Here is a 19800-nt window from a genome sequence, read left to right as displayed (position 1 = left end):
TTGTTATTATTTCAAATGACTTAATAAGTATGTATTTGAAAATTCTGTTTTAATTTTCAATACATTAAATATCTGTAGATATAATCTATATAAACAAAAGCTTTCTGGGCTCTTCAATAATAGGCCCAGACATTAGGCCTTTTTATATTTTTTTGATAATTATCTTTCATCCCATGTGGTCTGTGAGCTCCATGAAAAGAGATATTTTATTTTATATTCATCTTTGTATATGTAGTGCCTTATAACTGTCTAGCACATTGTAGAAAGATGTTTAATAAATGTTTGTTGAATTAATTAATACATATTTATTCATTTTAGCTAATTTCTTCATTTCCCATTTATTCCTAGTTCTATCATACTCATCACCTCTAAATTTATGAAATAACATACAAACCGTTTAGTATACGACACATAATAGGGATTCAGTTGTTAGTTTCCACACTTCTTTATTTAGTATAGAGACACCAGGTCTTTCCTCTAATGTATTATAACTTTAAAAAGATTCTTACATTTTATTGACGTACATAACTGCATTTTATTAGTGACTTCATCAAGTGAGAACTTGCCAATTTTCTTTGAGTGATTACTTTCAAATCTTCCCAAATAAAAGGCAAGAGTTATTGGGTTAGATTCTGGACATAATTCTGAGGGGCTAGGAGGATGTACTGTGTAGTGCCTAAAAAATGGTGGGTGCAGTTGGAGTAGGGTTTAAAGCATCTATAAAGTACTTGTGCGTTATGCTGAAATAGTATTGGACAAAGTAAATGAAACAGACTTTGTGTTGTTGAAGATAATGGAAAAAAGCGGATAATTGTTGAAGCTTTGTGGTGGGTATATGAAGGTTTATTATATTAGTCTCTCTAATTTTATATACGCCTGAAATAATAAAAAGTTAAATAAAGGAGATAGAATAGACTGATACATCTGAGATGTTTAGTATAAAGAATTTAAATATGTGTGAGATATATATAAGCCAGAAAATCTAGATATATCTAGAAAATCTAAGCACATTTTGAGATGTCAGAGACTAAAGGAAAAAAAAATCCATGCTTAGGGTGAAGTGCTGAAAATCACCATTTCTATTTACTGTTAGTTTGGGGAAATACTTCATTGGTAAAGAAGCGGCTTAAGAATTCTCTTTGAGGTGGAAACAGGTATTGAATGTATTCGTCAAGGTGGGAGGTTGAAGGAATGGGAGGAGACAAGGTAAATCAGAGAGGCTAAGGGAACCTGCAAAAGGACCTAAGAAGCCCAGGTGAGAATTTCAGTTCCGGTGCATGATGCACTGTGCAGATAATATCCTCAGAGCTGGAGTGATGGACTAGAGTTAAGGAGCACAGAGCAGTAGAGAAGGCAGTGGCCGAGCTGATGAAGGTAGAAAGAATGGCAAGCTGTTACCTTACTAGAAATCAAAAGAACCACAGCTAGTAGTTACTCTGGAACTTTTAAAACCTCACTTTACTAATATGTAATGTGTGCTTAAAATCATTATAATATGTACCAGTTAAGAATTTCGAAGAGATTACATTAAAAAGCTTTCCTGTAGCAACTGAGGTAACTTTATGTCCTCACCACATTGGATTCTGGTACCTATTGAAAACTTTTAATAATTCAAAGATGTTTATCAGCGTTCTAAAGGAGAGAAAACTATTGAAGTGAATACTTTGAATTTTATGGCTTCTCATGTAAGTTTATTAATCCAAACGGTAGTGATCCACATGAACAATAAGTATATATGAGTGTTTCTAGTAAGGATCATGGGAAATTGAATGAGGGCCTGGGACCTCTGTGCTAAATAAAGCAGCAAATTCCTTATGAGTTTATAGACTAGTAGGTAAAATGTTGACTAATAATATATGTAAAAAGCATGAAAGTGGGAGGAAATGATCAAAGATTGAATGGATATTTGAAATTTGAGAATATGTTTCCAAAAGATTAATTTGAAAATCTTTGTAAATCTTCAATAGCAGATTTTAAAATGTAGTATAGACAGTTTATTAAGGGAATAAAAGTTGAGTCAAAGGAATGGAATCTTTTACACTTCTCAGTTTTGATGATTACTACATGAATATTGGAAACCTTTCAATGATGGCTTTTGGGATTTATTTTAAATTATAAATCATTATTTAACAGGCATGGAGCTAGAAAGGACCCAATCCTCTGTATTGTGGGAAAAGAGGATAAAGTCTATGAGATGTACACATGAAAGTCTGGGTGGAAGTAAGAGAAGTGCAAAATGTGGACTGAGAATGGAAGTCACTGACTGTAGGCGTCTAATGGGAAGGTTGGGGTATGGTGTGTGCTGCCTTTCAATTCTGTATCAAGTACAGTTGACGTTAGAACTGTACCTGTGTCTACATATAGCAAAGCAGACTGGACCATTAAACATCCTGTTCCAAGGCTTTTGTTCAGAGTTTTGGCCAAGAGACTGTTAAGAACGTGAAAATAGTGAGAGCATCTGTCTAATCAGTGCTGCATTTTTCAGTTCCCGGCAGAGTGCCTGGCGCATAATAGATGCTTAATAAATATTTGTGTAATGAATAGTGTGTTCTATTTATATTGTGTTCCTGCATAATGATAATCATGAGAGTCATACATTATATCCCAGCAATCCTTAACTGTTTATAAAGTGCTTCCTCTTGAAGTTGGAAGGATTCACTTATTCAGTAAACAGTTATTATATATGTCTTCTATATACTAGGCACAGGCTAAATACTATGGATACAGTGGTGTATAAAATACATTCTCTACTCTCAAAAAGCTCTTTTTTTGGTAGAGGGGGTGGTCCAGAAAGTGCTTTATTACCATACATTGTGGTAAATGCCACAATTAGGGTAAGTATGCGGGTGCTACAGAAACACACACAGGAGAAGCATCTAACCCAGTTTCGTGGAGTCAGGGAAGGCTTCTTGGGAAAAAGTGACAGTTTATCTAGAGAACTAAAGAATGAGTAGGAGTTAGCTAAGAGAATAAGAGAATGAGTAGACCATCAAGCTGAGGGAGCTAGCTGTGTAAAGGCACGGGTGTGCCAGTATCCCAGCACGGGTGATAGAGTGGGCAGGAGTGATGGAGAGGGATGAGACCAGAGAGGTAATGTAAACAACCAGAGTGTATTAACTCACTGAAGAAAAAGTGTAGAGTGAGAAGAAGAGTGCAAAAACTGAAACGTGAGGGCAAACAACACCGAAGAAGTGTAGCGAGGCAAAGAAGCCCTCATAGGAGCCGAGAAAGAATGGTCAGAGACATGAAGGAAAAGGGAGAGAGATGGTGTCGTGAGCCACGTGAGAAGGATTTCAAGAATGAAGGAGTGACCGAGAGTGTCAGATGTAGCAAAGAGGTTCTGAAGGTGGGAACTGTCCATTTTATTTGACAATATAATGAGAAAAGTATTATTATACCTAATTTATATGTAAAACTGAAGTTCATAGAAGTTAACTGGCTTGCCCAGGACCATACATCTAATAAATGACCTCATCCAAGTTTTCTGGCTTTAGCTGCAGTACTGCTTCCACCATCATTGTCTTTTGTTTTTATTTTGGCCATGCTGCACAGCTTATGAGATCTTAATTCCCTGACCAGGGATTGAACCTGTGTCCATGGCAGTGAAAGTGCCGAGTCCTAATCATTGGACCACCAGGGAATTCCCACCATCGTTGTCTTAATGTGTTTGAAAAATCAGCAGTTAACTGAGAAATTATCATTAGGATGTATTTATAATTTTGAATTCTACCAAGGTCCTTAAGCAGCAAAAGTTCTAGGAGAATATTTTGGAAGACTTCAAATTATATTTTTGTGAATCTTTTATCAAATTAAAAAATACACAGGTTTGGGCTTCCTAGGTGGCTCAGTGGTTAAGAATCTGCCTGCCAATGCAGAGGTCACGGGTTTGATCCCAGCTCCAGGAAGATCCCACATGCTGCGGAGCAACTAAGCCTGTGTGCCAAAAAAAAAAAAAACAACACAAACACAGGTTTGTAAATTTCTGTATGAAAGAAGGTTTATGAAAAGTTATGACAAGATTGAACCTGTGTATGTCATTTGTTCTGAAAGTTTAATTTCATAATACACATTCCACCACATGTAAGTATGATCATTTATTGGTACATATTGAGCAGCTTGGTCCACAGCGTGGTCCCTAGTTGGCTGGTAGAAGAGAAGGAGGTAGTTTGGGCAGAGTTGAAGATGACAGTGCCCTTCTGGCAGGATGAGCATGAGTATTTAGGACATTGTGGAGTAAGGATGGAGAGAGGATACTAGGAGACAGAGAGGAGAGGATTTAAGGAAACTGAAACATATTCAGTGACAGTTTAGAGAGCATTATGGCTCCATTCCTTGACTAAAGTTTACTATCTCTGACTCCCTTTCACAGGAATTTCCTTGATGGGTTTATGATTTAGTGCTGAGATTCATTCAAATGTGTGACATTCAACTAATTTTTAAACATTTCACAGAGTCCTTGTCATGACTTTGTTGAAGTCAGTCAATATTTTAAGAAGGCTTTGTAAAACCAAAATTCTCACAGTCACTAAACAAAAGTGAATTTGGTTACCCTAGGAGTACACTGTTAAATAATGTTCCAAGAAATTCAGAAGCCTTTTGTACTCTGGGCAGTTTAGCAGAATGATGAGCTATATATATCAGTACGTTCCTTACAGAAGAGAAGGACATACATGTGAATGTTGTTACTGGAGTCTTCTCCATCATTAGTTACAGCAATAGGAGTGCTGCTTGTATGTCGCTGACTTGGGCACTTTAAAAATCAGAGACCAAACAGGCCCTCACTTCATCACACGTGAATGAGTTTACTAAATGAATTCTAAACCACAACCAGCTGAGATAGCAGCATTTCATTCAGTACCCGGAAATCGTTTAATAACCTCATTCTGTGGTCTGCTTAACTCCAAATAATTCTAAGAGAATAACTGCTAGCATGTATCACTTTAAAAGGAAATAAACTACTTAAATAAAGACTCTGTGCCGCTCATATTGGGCAAAATACCTATTTCTCACTTACCCAGCACCATGTTCTGCTGCCAGTTGCCAGCTAAAGATTACAGATGCTCTAAATTTAGAGAATACTATTAATCATCTCTTTTTAGCTTCCAACATATTTCTACTGCTCAGAATTGTGGTTCTCAAATAATTGGATTAAAGGCTCTGTTGATTATACAGTAGGCAAAAGCTTATAAGCTGGCTGGTATTCCCCTCATCCCCACCATATAAAACAGTTGTGCTGCTTTCTTGGCATCAGCATAATACAATGGGTAAGAATGCAGACTCAGTAGTCACACTGCCTGTTTCCATCTATTGTCTACCACTCATTAGTCGTGTGGTCTTTGGCAAGTTACTTGAGGTTTCTAAGTCTCAGTTTTCTGTAACAATATCCGTAAGACTTCAAATCCTATTAGATAAACTCCGATACATTGTTCATATTAATATTTTAAGAAATTTTAAATTACTGAGCTTGGAAAGTGTTTTGAGAGAGGGTTTCATAAGTGTGTACTTTAAAGGGTAATTGTGGGAAAAAAATGAAATAATGTTAACCAGTTGGCACATTACCTGGCACGTAGTAAAGGCTCAATAAATATTAGCTTGGGTTATTATCATCATAAATTATTCATATTGTGATCAAAGGATGTATTAGTGAGATAGTGGATTTAGATAAGACAATACAATCAATGACTGTGGAACAGAGTTCTTTCCTGTGAAGTTAATAAACCAAATGTAGTCAAATTTATACCTTTAACTCTGGTTTAACACAGAAAGACAACTGAGTTAGCAATGGAAAGAGGCTGTTGTTTCTACCAGGCAGTCATGCCTATTAAAAATTATCTATAATCCTACAAATATTTGTCTGCTTGATTTTGAAATTTTTTCTTCAACATAAAACTACGCAAGAGTTATGTGTCCTTTTAGTTTGTAATCTACACCTTAAAAAAACAGTCCTATGATACGAAAAGCTAATAAACTTATTTTGCTACAATTTTTTCATCCTCAAAATGCAGAATAGAGCAAACTGTCAGCAAAGGATAACCTGCTTATATTTTAACCAAAAACGTTAAACTTAGTACTATTCTAATTTTCACAGACTTTCAAAATGAGAACTCAGAATACTGAAATGACATTTTAAAAACTATGTTAAGTGGTTTTGCTTATACTAGATTAAAAAAAATCAATCTCATTTTATTCCAGATCTATAAATGTCAAGATATAATTTGAAGATTAAAAAAAATTAGATGAGGAGGGCTAGGCAATCCATTTATTCTCCAGGATTACTCTTGACGCTAATTCTATCACCAAGTCACAGTTTTTTTTTTCATTTCACCAGGAAAAAAAGGCTTCCTGAAATTCCCTCTGGCCAATTAATTCAGCTAAAATTATCAGTCCCTATAATCCCACGTGAGATTGTTCAAATTTTCATCATTCCCTTTGGTATAACTCTTAAATTGCACAAATAATATGTTAATGTATGCTCATGGACAGGGAAATGTAGGTTTTTACTGAAAAGGGTAAACTGGTGAGGGAGAGACTAGGAATAATGAAATTAATCAAAATTATTGATACCTACTAATGTTAGGTATTATTCTTGTGATAACATGTGACATGTTATCTAATCCTAATAGGAAGCGACAGGATTGGGATTTAGATGTAGGTCTGATTATCAAACTGTATTGAATAGTAATCAAAGTGTGAGGTGATGAAGGCTTGTATTAGTATGAGGGCAGTGAAAATAGTGAAGTAATGTAGAAGAGCAAGTTTGAAAGTAACATTCACAAATCATGACAATCTGTTAAAATTTAGGAGATATAGAAGAATGAACCATAATTAACTCTAAGGTTTGAGAAGCTATGAGAATGAAGACTAGGTTTTGTTGGTTATTCAAGAAGAAATATCTAACAGGTAACTCTAGATATGATACAATGGCTCAGGGTAAGAGAACAGAACTAGAACTGTTTGTTATTTTTATCTCAGGCACATAGATTGCTCAAACCTTGGTTAATGACACTCTCTTCGCATAACCTACTTTTATTAGGTAATTATTGTCAATGTAATAAGCACCCACAGACGCACTAAACGACTAAAGTTAGGGCCTTGTTAATCACATGGAGGGACTTCCCTGGTGGCGCAGTGGTTGTGAATCAGCCTGCCAATGCAGGGGCCGTGGGTTCAGTCCCTGGTGGGGAACTAAGATCCTGCATGGCATGGCCAAGGGAAAAAAAAAAGATTGTGGCATGGTGACTATAGTTAAAAACAAATAAACATTGTTGTATTGGCATCAAGAAAGACAAATAGATTGATGGAACAGACTGGAGGGTCCAAAAATAGACCCACACAAGTATATGATCAATTGATTTTTGACAAAGATACAAAAGCATATCAGTGGAGAAAGGATAAGTTTTTTTCAATAAATGGCCCTGTAAAAATTGTTTTCCCATATACAAAAATCAACTGAAAATGGATCAAAGACCTAAATGAGAAACCTAAAACTATAAAACCTGTAGAAGGAAATGTAGGATAAGTTTTTTGTGCCAGTGCAACCCTAAAAGCACAATATGTAAAAGAAAAAGCTTGGTAAAATGGACTTTATAAAAATGAAGAAATTCTCTTCAAAAGACACTGTTAAGAAAATGAAAAGACAGGGAATTCCCTGGTGGTGGTGGCTAGGACTCTGTGCTTTCACTGCCAAGGGCCCAGGTTCAATCCCTGTCTGGGAACTAAGATCCCACAAGCTGTGCCGTACGACCACCACTCCCCCGCCCCCCCCCCCCCCCCCCCCAAAAAAAGATGACAAGCCAAAGACTGGGAGAAAATCCTTGCTATTCATACATCTGATGTAGGTCTTGTATCTAGAATATATAAAGTACTCACAAAACTTAATAATGGGAAGATAAACAACCAAGTAATAAAATGGGCAAAAGATTTAAACAGATACTTTCACCAAAGAATATTTATAGATAGAAAAGAAATGTGGGGACTTCCCTGGTGGCGCAGTGGTTAAGAATCCTCCTGCCAATGCAGGGGACACAGGTTTGAGCCCTGGTCTGGGAAGATCCCACATGTCACAGAGCAGCTAAGCCCGTGAGCCACAACTACTGAGCCTGAGCTCTACAGCCCGTGAGCCACAACTACTGAAGCCAGAGAGCCACAACTACTGAAGCCCGTGCCTTGAGCCCGTGCTCTGCAACAAGAGAGGCTACTGCAATGAGAAGCCTGCGCACCACAATGAAGAGTAGCCCCGGCTCGTGGCAACTAGAGAAAGCCCACTCGCAGCAACAAAGACCCAACACAGCCAAAAATAATAAATAAAATAAATAAATAAAAAAAAGAAACATGAAAAGATGTTCAGTATCATTAGGTATTAGGGAAATGTTAATTAAGACCATAATATGATATCCCTACACACATTTAGAATGTCTAAAGTTAAGAAGACCATACCAAGTGTTGATGAAGATGTAGAGAAAGTGTAGCTCTCATACTCTATTGGTGGGAAGGTAAAATGGTACAACCATTTAGAAAACAGCTTGGTAGTTTCTTAAAAAGTTAAACATACATTTACCATAAGGCCTAGCCATTATACTTTTTTTTTTAATAAATTTATTTTATTTATTTATTTATTTATTTTTGGCTGTGTTGGGTCTTCGTTGCTGCACAGGCTTTCTCTAGTTTTGGCGAGCGGGGGCTACTCTTCATTGTGGTGCATGGGCTTTTCATTGTGGTGGCTTCTCTTGTTGCAGAGCACAGGCTCTAGACGTGTGGGCTTCAATAGTTGCAGCACATGGGCTCAATAGTTGTGGCTTATGGGCTCTATAGTACAGGCTCAGTAGTTGTGGCACATGGGCTTAGTTGCTCCGTGGCATGTGGAATCTTCCCAGGGCAGGGCTCAAACCCATGTCCCCTGCATTGGCAGGCGGATTCCTAACCACTGCGCCACCTAGGAAGCCCCTAGACATTATACTTTGTTTCTTTACCGAGGAGAAATAAAAAAGCATATGTCCACCTGAAGACTTGTACATGAATATTCATACCAGCCTTATTTGTAACAGTAACTGGAAACAACCTAAATGTCCATCCACAGATGAATGATTAACGGTTGACTCTGGTATATTCATACATTGGAATAATATTCACTAATAAAAAGAGATGAACTATTGATATATGCAACAACATGGATCAATCACAAAGTAATTATACATGGTGAAAGAAGCCAAACAGTAGAGTATATACTTGTATGATTCCATTTATAGGAAATTTAAACTAATCTACAGTGACAGAAAGTGTATCTGCCTAGGGATGGAGGTGTGAAAGGCTAGAAGGAAAGGGAGGTTATGGGGGTCTGAGAAAACTTTTGGGTGTAGTGTATATATTCATATATATGTGTGTATATATATATAGGTATATATATATAGATATAGTTTGTTTTGTTTTTTGGCCACACTGCGAGGCTTATGGGATCTTAGCTCCTTAACCAGGGATTGAAGCTGGGCCACAGCAGTGAAAGCATCGAATCCTAACCACTGGACTGCCAGGGAATCCCTATATGTATATTTATATCATGATTGTGGTGATGATGTCATGGGTATATACATATGTCAGAACTTAAATTGTGCGCTTTCAAAAAATATAGCTTATTGTATGTCTATTATACCTTAATTTTTTTAAATTAATAATGCAAAGCCAACAGATATATTAAAATAAAATTATTTAATTAATACAGAAGTAGGCAGAAAAAGAATAATAGAGGAATAAAAAAGGGGCAAACAAGAAACAAATAGTAAAATGATAGGATTAAGTCCATTCATATAAAGTTACATTAAATGTTAAGGTACTAAACACTGCAATTAAAAGACAAATATTATCAGAATTGAATTTTTAAAAATGTAAGATCCATATGCTGTGTCCAAGAGATGTGTTTTACATGTAAAGGCATAGATAGGCTGAAAGTAAATGGCTAGAAAATTATACACCATGCAAACTAAAGAAAGGTGGTGTGGCTATTTTAATATCAGATAAGTTCAAGACAGTGAGATAAGGTGAGGGAAATTTCATACTGATGAAAGGGCCAGTTCAAAAAGAAGATATTATAGTGATAACATATGCATTTTTAGAAGTTTGAAATTACATAAAACAAAAATGACAGAATTAAAGGAACAGACAATTTCATATAGTTTGACTGTTAGAACTAGGCCAAAAAAAATTTTTGTTAGTAAAGACATAGAAGACCTAAATAACACGATCAACCACCTTGAACTCATTGATAATTATAGAATAATACATCCAATAACTGCAGAATACAAATTCCTTGCAAGGTCACTTGATATGTTCACTAAGCTATTCTGGGCTATAAATTTTCAGGGATCTTTTAACACCTTGCATCTTGTACCTTCTATACCCTGAATCTTGGGAAAAGGAGCTGAGGGTTATTATAATTTATTACTTGCTTGGATTATGTCATTATTTTTTGAGGGGCAATTAGTGTGCTATTTCTCTTTACAAAGATACATAGCATATTAAAAAATTGTCATTAAAAATTCTCATTCAGTATTAATATTTTTTTCAGGTGCAAAAAATTACAAAGCTTCATAATCACCCCAAGACCACATAGAGCAAACATGAACGATATTTCCCAAAAGACTGAGGTAAGTCTTAAAAGTTAAAAAATGTGGGAATCGTAGGGTTGACTGTAGAAGTGCTGAAAGGGCAACTGGTGGAAAGGTCATTCACAGAAGTTCATAATAAGTGTCAAGATGTAAAACAAAAGAAAGAAAATTCACAGGCTAGTCTTGGGCCCAGTAATTCATTTGTATTCTTGTCTAGGAGGCATGTTTATTAAATTTTGTGAGTGATAGTGAAGTGGATATGATGGCTAGCATCTTGAGTAGATTTTAATATCTTGATAAATCTTTTAAGTTATTTATTCAGTATTAAAAAAACAGAATTGACGTATACTCAGAAGAAAGATAATTCACTCTCAGGTGAGGATCCTTCTCAGCTACTCCTTCTAGCAGCTGCAGTTAAACTTATCTTAGCCTTTTTCTGGTTCCTGGCTATTGTTACTGAGAGTTGTAATAGGAAGAAATCAGTTGCTGACACCCCAAAATTATAAACTCTAAAAAACCTTAAAATGGCCAATGACACCATAAGTGGAAAATAAAATAGAGGCTGGGTATGCCACAAAGTATTTAAGCAATTTGCCATTATCACTAAGAGAAGGGTTTGGTGTTCTGAGGCAAAGAATTTTTATTTACTGAAACTTCTTTTAGAGATCAAAAAGGGTGAAAATAATTTGCTTTCCTGGTTTCAGAATGGAGGAAAATCATTTCTCCGGTCTTTTAACAGATTCCTCCTTCTTTAGAAAGCTCTTCTGTCATTTGGGGATTTTCCTCTTAGAGCACATCCTGCTTGGAATGATACAGCATCTTACACATTTTCAGTGTTGGTTAAGAACGTTCTAGATGGGCAGTATAGCAAAAGTTAACAACAAAAATCGCTGCTTGTACACAGAGACCTTGGCTCACTGCAGCCACAAATGAGAAGTAAAAGCCCTTCAGTTTCGCTCATCTTAGATATGGAAACAAGAATATTAATATGTGAATTAGCCTTAAACTTTTTGCTTTGTTTTCAACTTCATCTAATTTATTATAATTAGTCTTGGTATCTTTTCAGCAAGTAATGTAAAATCTGAATCTTTAATATAATGAAATGGGATGATACAATACAGTTGTTTTACATTGGAATCCAGTCTTCCATTTTTATATTTTACTAGCCTTCAGCTTCAGTGGAACACACCTACAAAATGGGATTTCTTTGCTACATATTAATAACATTTTTACTCTCACATTTTCTGTAATTTGATTTTTCATACTTAGACTTTAGAAAGTATCTAATCAGATTCTGATTATACAAATAAAGATTTCAAACTCATTTCTATAGTCTTTTTCAATAAATATTTCTTATATTGCTTATTCTGATCTATCTTTATCTAATTTCTTCCTTTCTTATTTTTTTCACTTTTCTTCTCTTTATTTTCTTCTAATGAAGCTTCTGCTTTCTTCATCTAAACCTGTACCAAAAACCTATGTGCCAAAACTTGGCAAGGGTGATGTAAAGGATAAGTTTGAAGCCATGCAGAGAGCCAGGGAAGAAAGAAATCAAAGGAGATCTAGAGACGAAAAGCAAAGAAGAAAAGAACAATATATTAGAGAGAGAGAATGGAACAGGAGAAAGCAGGAGGTTATTTTATTTTATTTTATTCTTGTGCAAATATTCATTTTCATCTTTTAAATTTACATTTTATTATTCACATTAACCACATTTCATATTAACTATACTTAAAATATTTCCTGTATTTATAAGCTAATTTCAAACTCTGCATATAATTTAGTCTAAAGTTTGGACATGTTCATATTAATTTATTTAACCATCTAGATTAAAGAAATGCTTGCTTCTGATGATGAGGAAGAGGTATCTTCTAAAGTAGAAAAGGCTTATGTCCCAAAGCTAACAGGTAAGACACTTAAGGGGTAAATTGTAAATAAAATTGCAAGAAAGGAAACATAGCAAAATATCAAACATGTTTCATATATTCTTAGGAACTGTTAAAGGTAAATTTGCTGAAATGGAGAAACAAAGACAAGAGGAACAAAGGAAGAGAACGGAGGAGGAACGAAAACGCAGAATTGAGCAGGATATGTTAGAAAAGAGGAAGATACAACGTGAATTAGCAAAAAGGGCTGAGCAGGTATACACTAGATATTAAGTTGGTATTTGCTTCAGATACTAATTGTACAGAGTAAAACTAATCAGTATGTTGCCTAATCAAAATATTTTAATGTAACATAAACCTATTAAATACTAGCTTTTACATGGAAATAAGATCTTGAGCACAAATATTTAACATCAAATGCCTAGAAGGATAAGGGCAGAATGTGCCTATTTCAGGGTTGAATACTGAGATGATTTTTGTTATATATCATCATATCATTCTGTCTACATTCCTTACACTGTCCACATTCCTTATTTTTTTTTGATTCATTAGAGAATTTTATAAAGATATAAGGCAAATTCACACAAAGTATCCACAAGCATGTAACAAAATGCTAGTCTTTTGATAGCAATCAAAAAATACTTGCTGGTTATTATCAAACACTAAGGTTAATTAGGATATCTTCCTACTCAATTATTTGAAACAGTCACATTTTATTCAATAATGGTATTATTAGCTAGCTTAACTTTTTTTTTAAGTTGGGGATGGTAGTAGGAGAGGTGAGAAATGTGTGACAGTCATTTTCCTTCGTGTAGCCATTACTGATGCCCATAGCCACAGAGGACAAATCAAGAGGGAGAAAAACATTATTACTATGATTTTATATAGTCTCTTAATGAACTTAGAATTCCCATATATTTTTCTGCTCAGACCATGAGAACTAAGAGGCTGGTAAGTATTTTAAAATACTTGGGACTTCCCTGGTGGTGCATTGGTTAAGAACCTGCCTGCCAATGCAGGGGACACAGATTCGAGCCTTGGTCCGGGAAGATCCCACATACGGCGCAGCTAAGCCTATGAGCCACAGCTACTGAGCCCACATGCCGCAGCTACTGAAGACTGCATGCTCTAGGGCCCGTGCTCCACAATAAGAGAAGCCCCCGCTTGCCACAACCAGAGAAAGCCTGTGTGCAGCAAAGAAGACCCAACACAGCTAAAAATAAATAAATAAATTTTTTAAAAATAAATTAAAAAACAAAAAACTCAAGAATCTGATCTAATTTCCAGAAAAAGCTAATCTCTTCAAATGATTCATGATAGTAATGATATAGAAACTTGAAATTCTAGTAGTCATAATTACATTTTATTAAGAACTGATCAATTTATAAACATTTCTTTAATATATTGATATTTGTCTTATAAATGATCTATAGTCATAGAGACATAGAAAAAAATGACAGAAGACTGTTATATTGCTTAGGTACTTTAACCTTGTCTACATTGTAGGATCAAAGGGATGATCAATGTATTGAACTTAATGAGAGCAATAATGGTATTTATCTCCTAGAGTTCTTATTAAAAAGCACTTAGTACAGTGCCTGGTACAAAGTAAGTGGGCTATAAATGTTTCACTTAAATAATAGTACATATAGATAAAATGTTGTGAGACCATTTTAGTTTCTCTTCCTCTGTCGTCATTATTTTAACAACTATCCTAACATAGTCTTCACAGTATATTATCTCTTTCATAACTGTTTTTGTGAGATTGTTCTTGGCTCTTTTTTGCCTACTCTTTAAGTGCCTTAAATCTATCTGCTATGCTTTGTTCAGTTTCTACTACTTTCATTTAAAAAAGTGACGGAATTCCCTGGTGGTCCAGTGGTTAGGACTTGGTGTGCTTTCACTGCCAAGGCTGGGTTGGATCCCTGGTTGGGGAACTAAGGTCCTGCAAGCCTCGCAGCGCTGCCAGAAAACAAAACAAAATTTTAAAAAGTGACAAAGAAGGCAAAGCATATGCTGTATTTTCATGTCAAAGAAATTTATTTACCCCAACTTTGCGAATAACCACTTTTATGGCGCAAATAGCTATTTACAAGATGGTGGCAAATAATGTCATATGCCAGATGAATTATAGGAAAGAATTAGAATTTCCTATATTTTATTACTTTGTATCTCTTTGTCTGAAGAAAGGTTGGTATACTTTACCTCTGCCACCTCCAGTCATCAAAGATTAGTATTTATTTTGAAATGAAATTTCACAAAGGAATACATTTATAATAAATGAACATTTTAGGTTATATATTATAAATATAAAATATATCACTATATGTAATTATATTTATAATACAAATTATAAAATTAGGTAATAAATTTATAATAAAATATATAATTAAAATATTCGGTGTTTGGCAGGAAATGGTGAGTATGCACATGGGGTTAGTCTACTTCTTTTGTCTTTTTTTTTCCCTAAAGATTTATTTTATTATTTATTTATTTTACTTTTGGCTGCACACAGGATTTCTCTAGTTGTGGTGACTGGGGCTACTCTTCATTGAGGTGCCCAGGTTTCTCATTGCAGTGGCTTCTCTTATTGTGGAGCACAGGCTCTAGGCGTGCTGGCTTCAGTAGTTGCGGCTGGAGGGCTCTAGAGCTCAGGCTTAGTAGTTAGGACGCACAGGCTTAGTTGCTCCACGGCACGTGGGGTCCTCCCGCCCCAAGGATCGAATCTGTGTCCTCTGCATTGGCAGGTGGATTCTCAACCACTGCGCCACCAGGGAAGCCCATTCTTTTAAGTCTTGTGCCCTTTTCCATAAAGCACTGATTATACACTAAACTTTGAGACCCACTACAACCCCAAGAACTGAATATGCTGGCAGTGTTTTCACAAGAAGAAATTGTGTGTGTTGAGGTGAATTTGAACATGATGAAGACATAGGATTCTGAGAGAGATGGAAAAGAACTAATCATGAAAAAGAACCACTTTAGTAACCCTAGATACTACATGGCAGGGTACAAGAGAATCTCGGTTAATAAAATTTTTAGCCTATTGAATTAATGGAGACTATGTAGGTAGAGCAATATAAACTATTAATAGTAATCTTGCAAATATGGGAAGTCTAATTTTAAAACCTAATTAAGTACATTTCCACTCAAATCTAATCTATCCGTGAATATAAGAAGTAAAGCATGGCATAGATAGTCAGGAAGAGTCTTAATGTTTGTTTGAAAAATCCTCTTGTACAAGTCCATAGTCAAGAACACTATAGAGGGCTTCCCTGGTGGTGCAGTGGTTAAGAATCCGCCTGCCAATGCAGAGGACATGGGTTCGAGCCCTAGTCTGGGAAGATCCCACATGCCATGGAGCAACTAAGCCACGGAGCAACTAAGCCCATGCCACAACTATTGAGCCTGCACTTTAGAGCCTGTGAGCCACAACTACTGAAGCCCGTGCGCCTAGGGTCCGTGCTCTGCAACAACAGACAAGAAAAACCATGGCACTGAGAAGCCCGTGCACCACAACAAAGAGTAGCCCCCACTCGCCACAACTGTAGAAAGCCTGTATGCAGCAACGAAGACCCAGTGCAGCCAAAAAATAAATAAGTAAATAAATAAATTTATTTTTTTTAAAAAAAGAACACTATAGAAAGGATTCCTGAGTCAGACAGCTAGCTGAGTAACGTTCAAGATAATTACCAGTTCTGAGATTCTAGGATATTATGATGAATTAAAAATAGGCATACTTTGTATACTGGATGTTGGAATCAAAGACCAATAAAATTTGAGGGAGAATCAATTTGGTATAATCTGGTTATCTTTGAGCATATTTTGATGGACAAGGTTAACGTCTGTCAACTTAGAAAAAGAGAAGTTATTGGTGGGAGACTGAGATGTTGAAAAGAAAGGGGAGAGGACTTCCCTGGTGATCTATTGGCTAAGGCTCCGTGCTCGCAATGCTGGGGGCCTGGGTTTGATCTCTGGTCAGGGAACTAGATCCCACATGCTGCAGCTAAGAGTTCACATGCCGCAGCTAAGAGTTTGCATGCCGCAACTAAAGATCTCGCACATGGCAACGAAGATCCCATGTGTCACAACTAAGACCCAGTGCAGCCAAATAAATACATACATAAATAAATATTTTTTAAAAAAAAGGAAAGAAAAGAAAGGGGAGAAAGGAAGTTGATTTGGGAAGGAGCAAAAGGAGTTTTCTTTCCATAAGTCAAAAGAAATAATTGGGAAGCAGCTCTTCAATGGTAGCTTCTGAAAGCTAGCACTATAATTGAGCTGAATATCTTAGTTCTCTATGCATATACTGAGACCACGGCCACTTAGGTAAATTCATCTCTTTCCTTGTTTGTTGAAACCCAATGGAAAAAAATTTCTATCTTTTGTTGTTTTGATAATGGTTTAAAATGAGCAAAGAAAGCAAAAACAAAAAACACCCAACCAAAGAAAAACTCTTCTAAATATAGTTTATTATCTACTGTAAACTAATAAAAATCTGAGGTTGTAGCAGCAAGAGAAAGAAATTTGGGGTTAAAAAATTTAGAATTTTTCTTCCTTATGCTCACAATGTCTTGCTTCTCGCCATATCTCCTAGAACTTTTTATTGAGATTAATATGATTTGTAGAGGAATTGTTAGCACTGTATGAAGAGAAATAATTTTGTAATTTTTTTATAGATCCATGAAAATTTTTCATAGTATCATTTATCATTCAATAAAACCATCATTTACACAGCAAATCAGTGTAATAAATAATTCTGTAATAAAGCAAATTATTGTGATCAAAACTATTTAAAATAAACTATCAAAATATAAAATAGATTTATTTTTAATAAATGATTTGTTCAGAATAATTTATTTTTCAAGAAATTTGGTATCTTAATAAAAAGGTATTATTTCTTCTTGACAGAGAGTAGAGAAAGGTGGGATGATAAGAGAACAGGGACTCAGCCAGCCCAGTTCCTAGTATGAGCCAAGGTACAACAGAATTCCCTTAGAATGAGTGAGGAACAAACTACTTCCAGCTCTTTCATTAGTGTTAAAAATCAAATTAAAACAATAAACAATCGGAATTTTTATTTTCTATCTTTTCCCATTTTCTCATTGCTTATGTTTCCTTTTCCTGAGATCTCAAACCTTGTGTTATTTAAATCACCTTTCTGTCATTTCTCACTGTTATATATTGTACATTAGCCTGCCTCTCAAGCGAACCTTCATGGCCAAATTGAGCTCCCTCCTTTTGAATGAGGGCCTTTCCTACCTAAATCTGGTCAAAATATAGAGTAAACAATTATGATTATCAGAATTATTTTCCCTTCTAAACGAGCCATATGAAAGCCTACGCCTTTCACTGCACTTGATTATTGTGGCAGTTATATTTTTGCCACCTATTTATATTATAAAATATAGTCATGATGATTATTTGATTGCTAACGATAGGTTTCGTTATGCTGTGGCAGAGACAAAGAATGGAGAAATGTTTCTGTATCTCCGTTTAAATTGCTTGTTTAATTAATGGTTGTTGGCTGTAAGCTCACAGCCAGATTGTAAGAGTTTGGTCCATTATTCAAATTCCAGAATTACAAAGTTGGCTTTATTTTAATTTTTTCTTAATATGTTGTTCCCTAGATATTGATATTGATATCAAAATGCAAAATTAATACAAGGTTTAATCTCTATTTAAATGGACATAATTGGCTAATTTGGAGCAACACAAAAATACTTCAAAATTCTAAATTTTGAAATTTGCCTTAAATCACAACTAAATTATTTTTCAGTTGTATGTTTAAAGCAAAAAGCAGAAATCTGATGTAATGTAATGATATGAAATTCTTATTCAATAGATTGAGGACATAAGCAATACGGGAACTGAATCAGCATCAGAGGTAAATGGACATTTCCTTTAATGAAACATTCACCTAAAATTATCTGATTCACAAATAACCTTTCAATTAAAAAATTAAGTTTTATTTTTTATTATAAATATAGCAACAACAACAAAAAGGACAACAGTATTTTGCAAATCAAGATCATACTTTTGCACTTTCAAACACTATAGCCTAGCGTTTTTAAAGAAAAGTATGGTTTTGCTTTCATGGTTAGATTAGAGACACAAGTCTCAGTTTGAGATACTCTGCCAGTACTATGTATTTCTTGAACTGTTACTAATAGTTGAGATTGTTGGAAGCTAACATTTGAAAAAGGCAGTTTTCTTTTCATCATTTCTTTCCTCAGAGTTCCTGATAGTCTGTTTTGCTTATCACATACTAGCAGAGAGTACATAAAGGAACGTTCAACAACCACAACAATTTTAGTTGTCTCTTGTATCTAACAGAGAAAGTTAAAGATTAATCAGTTTGATGGTGTGCCTAAAACTACAGCCATATAAATTGGAAGCAATTTTATTTTAGGGGCATGTGTTACATATTATAATTTTTCACTTTGCTTTTGAAAAAAGTTCAGAGGCAATAATAGATGATGTAATAGAACTAATAAAATGAATTTTTAAAACAAGTTTAAGAACATTTGAATAGGACCTAAGGCCAAATAGTTTTGTCTATAAGATAAACGTTTTCAAAATTACTTGGAAATACTGGGGGTTTTTTCCTTGCTAAATGTTAGTTTTATTAAGTATTTAAAAACTTGCATGGAGAGAAAAATCAAACGCAGAAACCTTCCTTATGTGTTTAAACTGAATCCATCCACCATCAAATTGATTTAGAGTATGCTCACATGCACATTACCTTTTGTGGGATGAGTGCACGGATAACGAAATTCAGATAATTTCATGCAGTTTTATCTAAACAGTTGTATTAACACCATCTTCTAGGAGAAAAGATGCTTCTTGAACCCTGTCAGCAGTGGATTTCAGTAAGATTAACTCATAATGTACAATGAATTCAGAGAAAGAGCTATTTAATAGAAATCTGTAAAAAAATATAAATTTTTGTTCTTTATAACATTGATGGCAATGTAATGAAATTCACCAATGATGGAAGTAAAGTCCCATGAATCCTAAATTTTGATTAGGAAGAAATATGCTAATTATGTATTTTGTAAATTAGGAAGGAGATGACTCACTGCTTGTAACAGTGGTACCTGTCAAATCACACAAAATATCTGGAAAAATAAAAAAGAGTTTTGAAGATCTAGAAAAAGAACGAGAAGAAAAGGAAAGGGTCAAGTATGAAGAAGATAAAAAAATAAGATATGAAGAACAATGCCGATCTCTCAAGGAAGCAAAGTGTCTTTCATTGGTCATGGTAATTTTTTTTTATAAAGAACAAATAAAAGCAGTTTAGTTGGTTAGCAGCG

At 35.1% G+C, this 19800-nt stretch overlaps 1 protein-coding gene across 7 annotated transcripts in view; it reads left to right on the top strand.

Annotated features, from left to right (window-relative positions):
- Positions 1-19800, top strand: part of NEXN (nexilin F-actin binding protein) — a 46679-nt gene that overhangs the window by 9243 nt on the left and 17636 nt on the right. For 3 of the 7 annotated variants that reach the window (XM_057715473.1, XM_057715454.1, XM_057715430.1), the window contains 6 exons: positions 10559-10637; positions 12040-12231; positions 12427-12505; positions 12591-12739; positions 18330-18371; positions 19551-19748. In XM_057715473.1, coding sequence (XP_057571456.1) covers positions 10611-10637; positions 12040-12231; positions 12427-12505; positions 12591-12739; positions 18330-18371; positions 19551-19748 — 687 coding nt within the window. In that variant the 5' untranslated portion in view covers positions 10559-10610. Of the gene's footprint in view, positions 1-10558; positions 10638-12039; positions 12232-12426; positions 12506-12590; positions 12740-18329; positions 18372-19550; positions 19749-19800 lie in introns of those variants that run through there. The other 4 variants (XM_057715483.1, XM_057715463.1, XM_057715444.1 and 1 more) reach the window with 2 other exon arrangements.

The sequence above is a fragment of the Hippopotamus amphibius genome, chromosome 1 (genome assembly GCF_030028045.1).
Source record: "Hippopotamus amphibius kiboko isolate mHipAmp2 chromosome 1, mHipAmp2.hap2, whole genome shotgun sequence".
Lineage (NCBI taxonomy): Eukaryota > Metazoa > Chordata > Mammalia > Artiodactyla > Hippopotamidae > Hippopotamus > Hippopotamus amphibius.
This window is presented reverse-complemented; position numbering and strand designations above follow the sequence as displayed.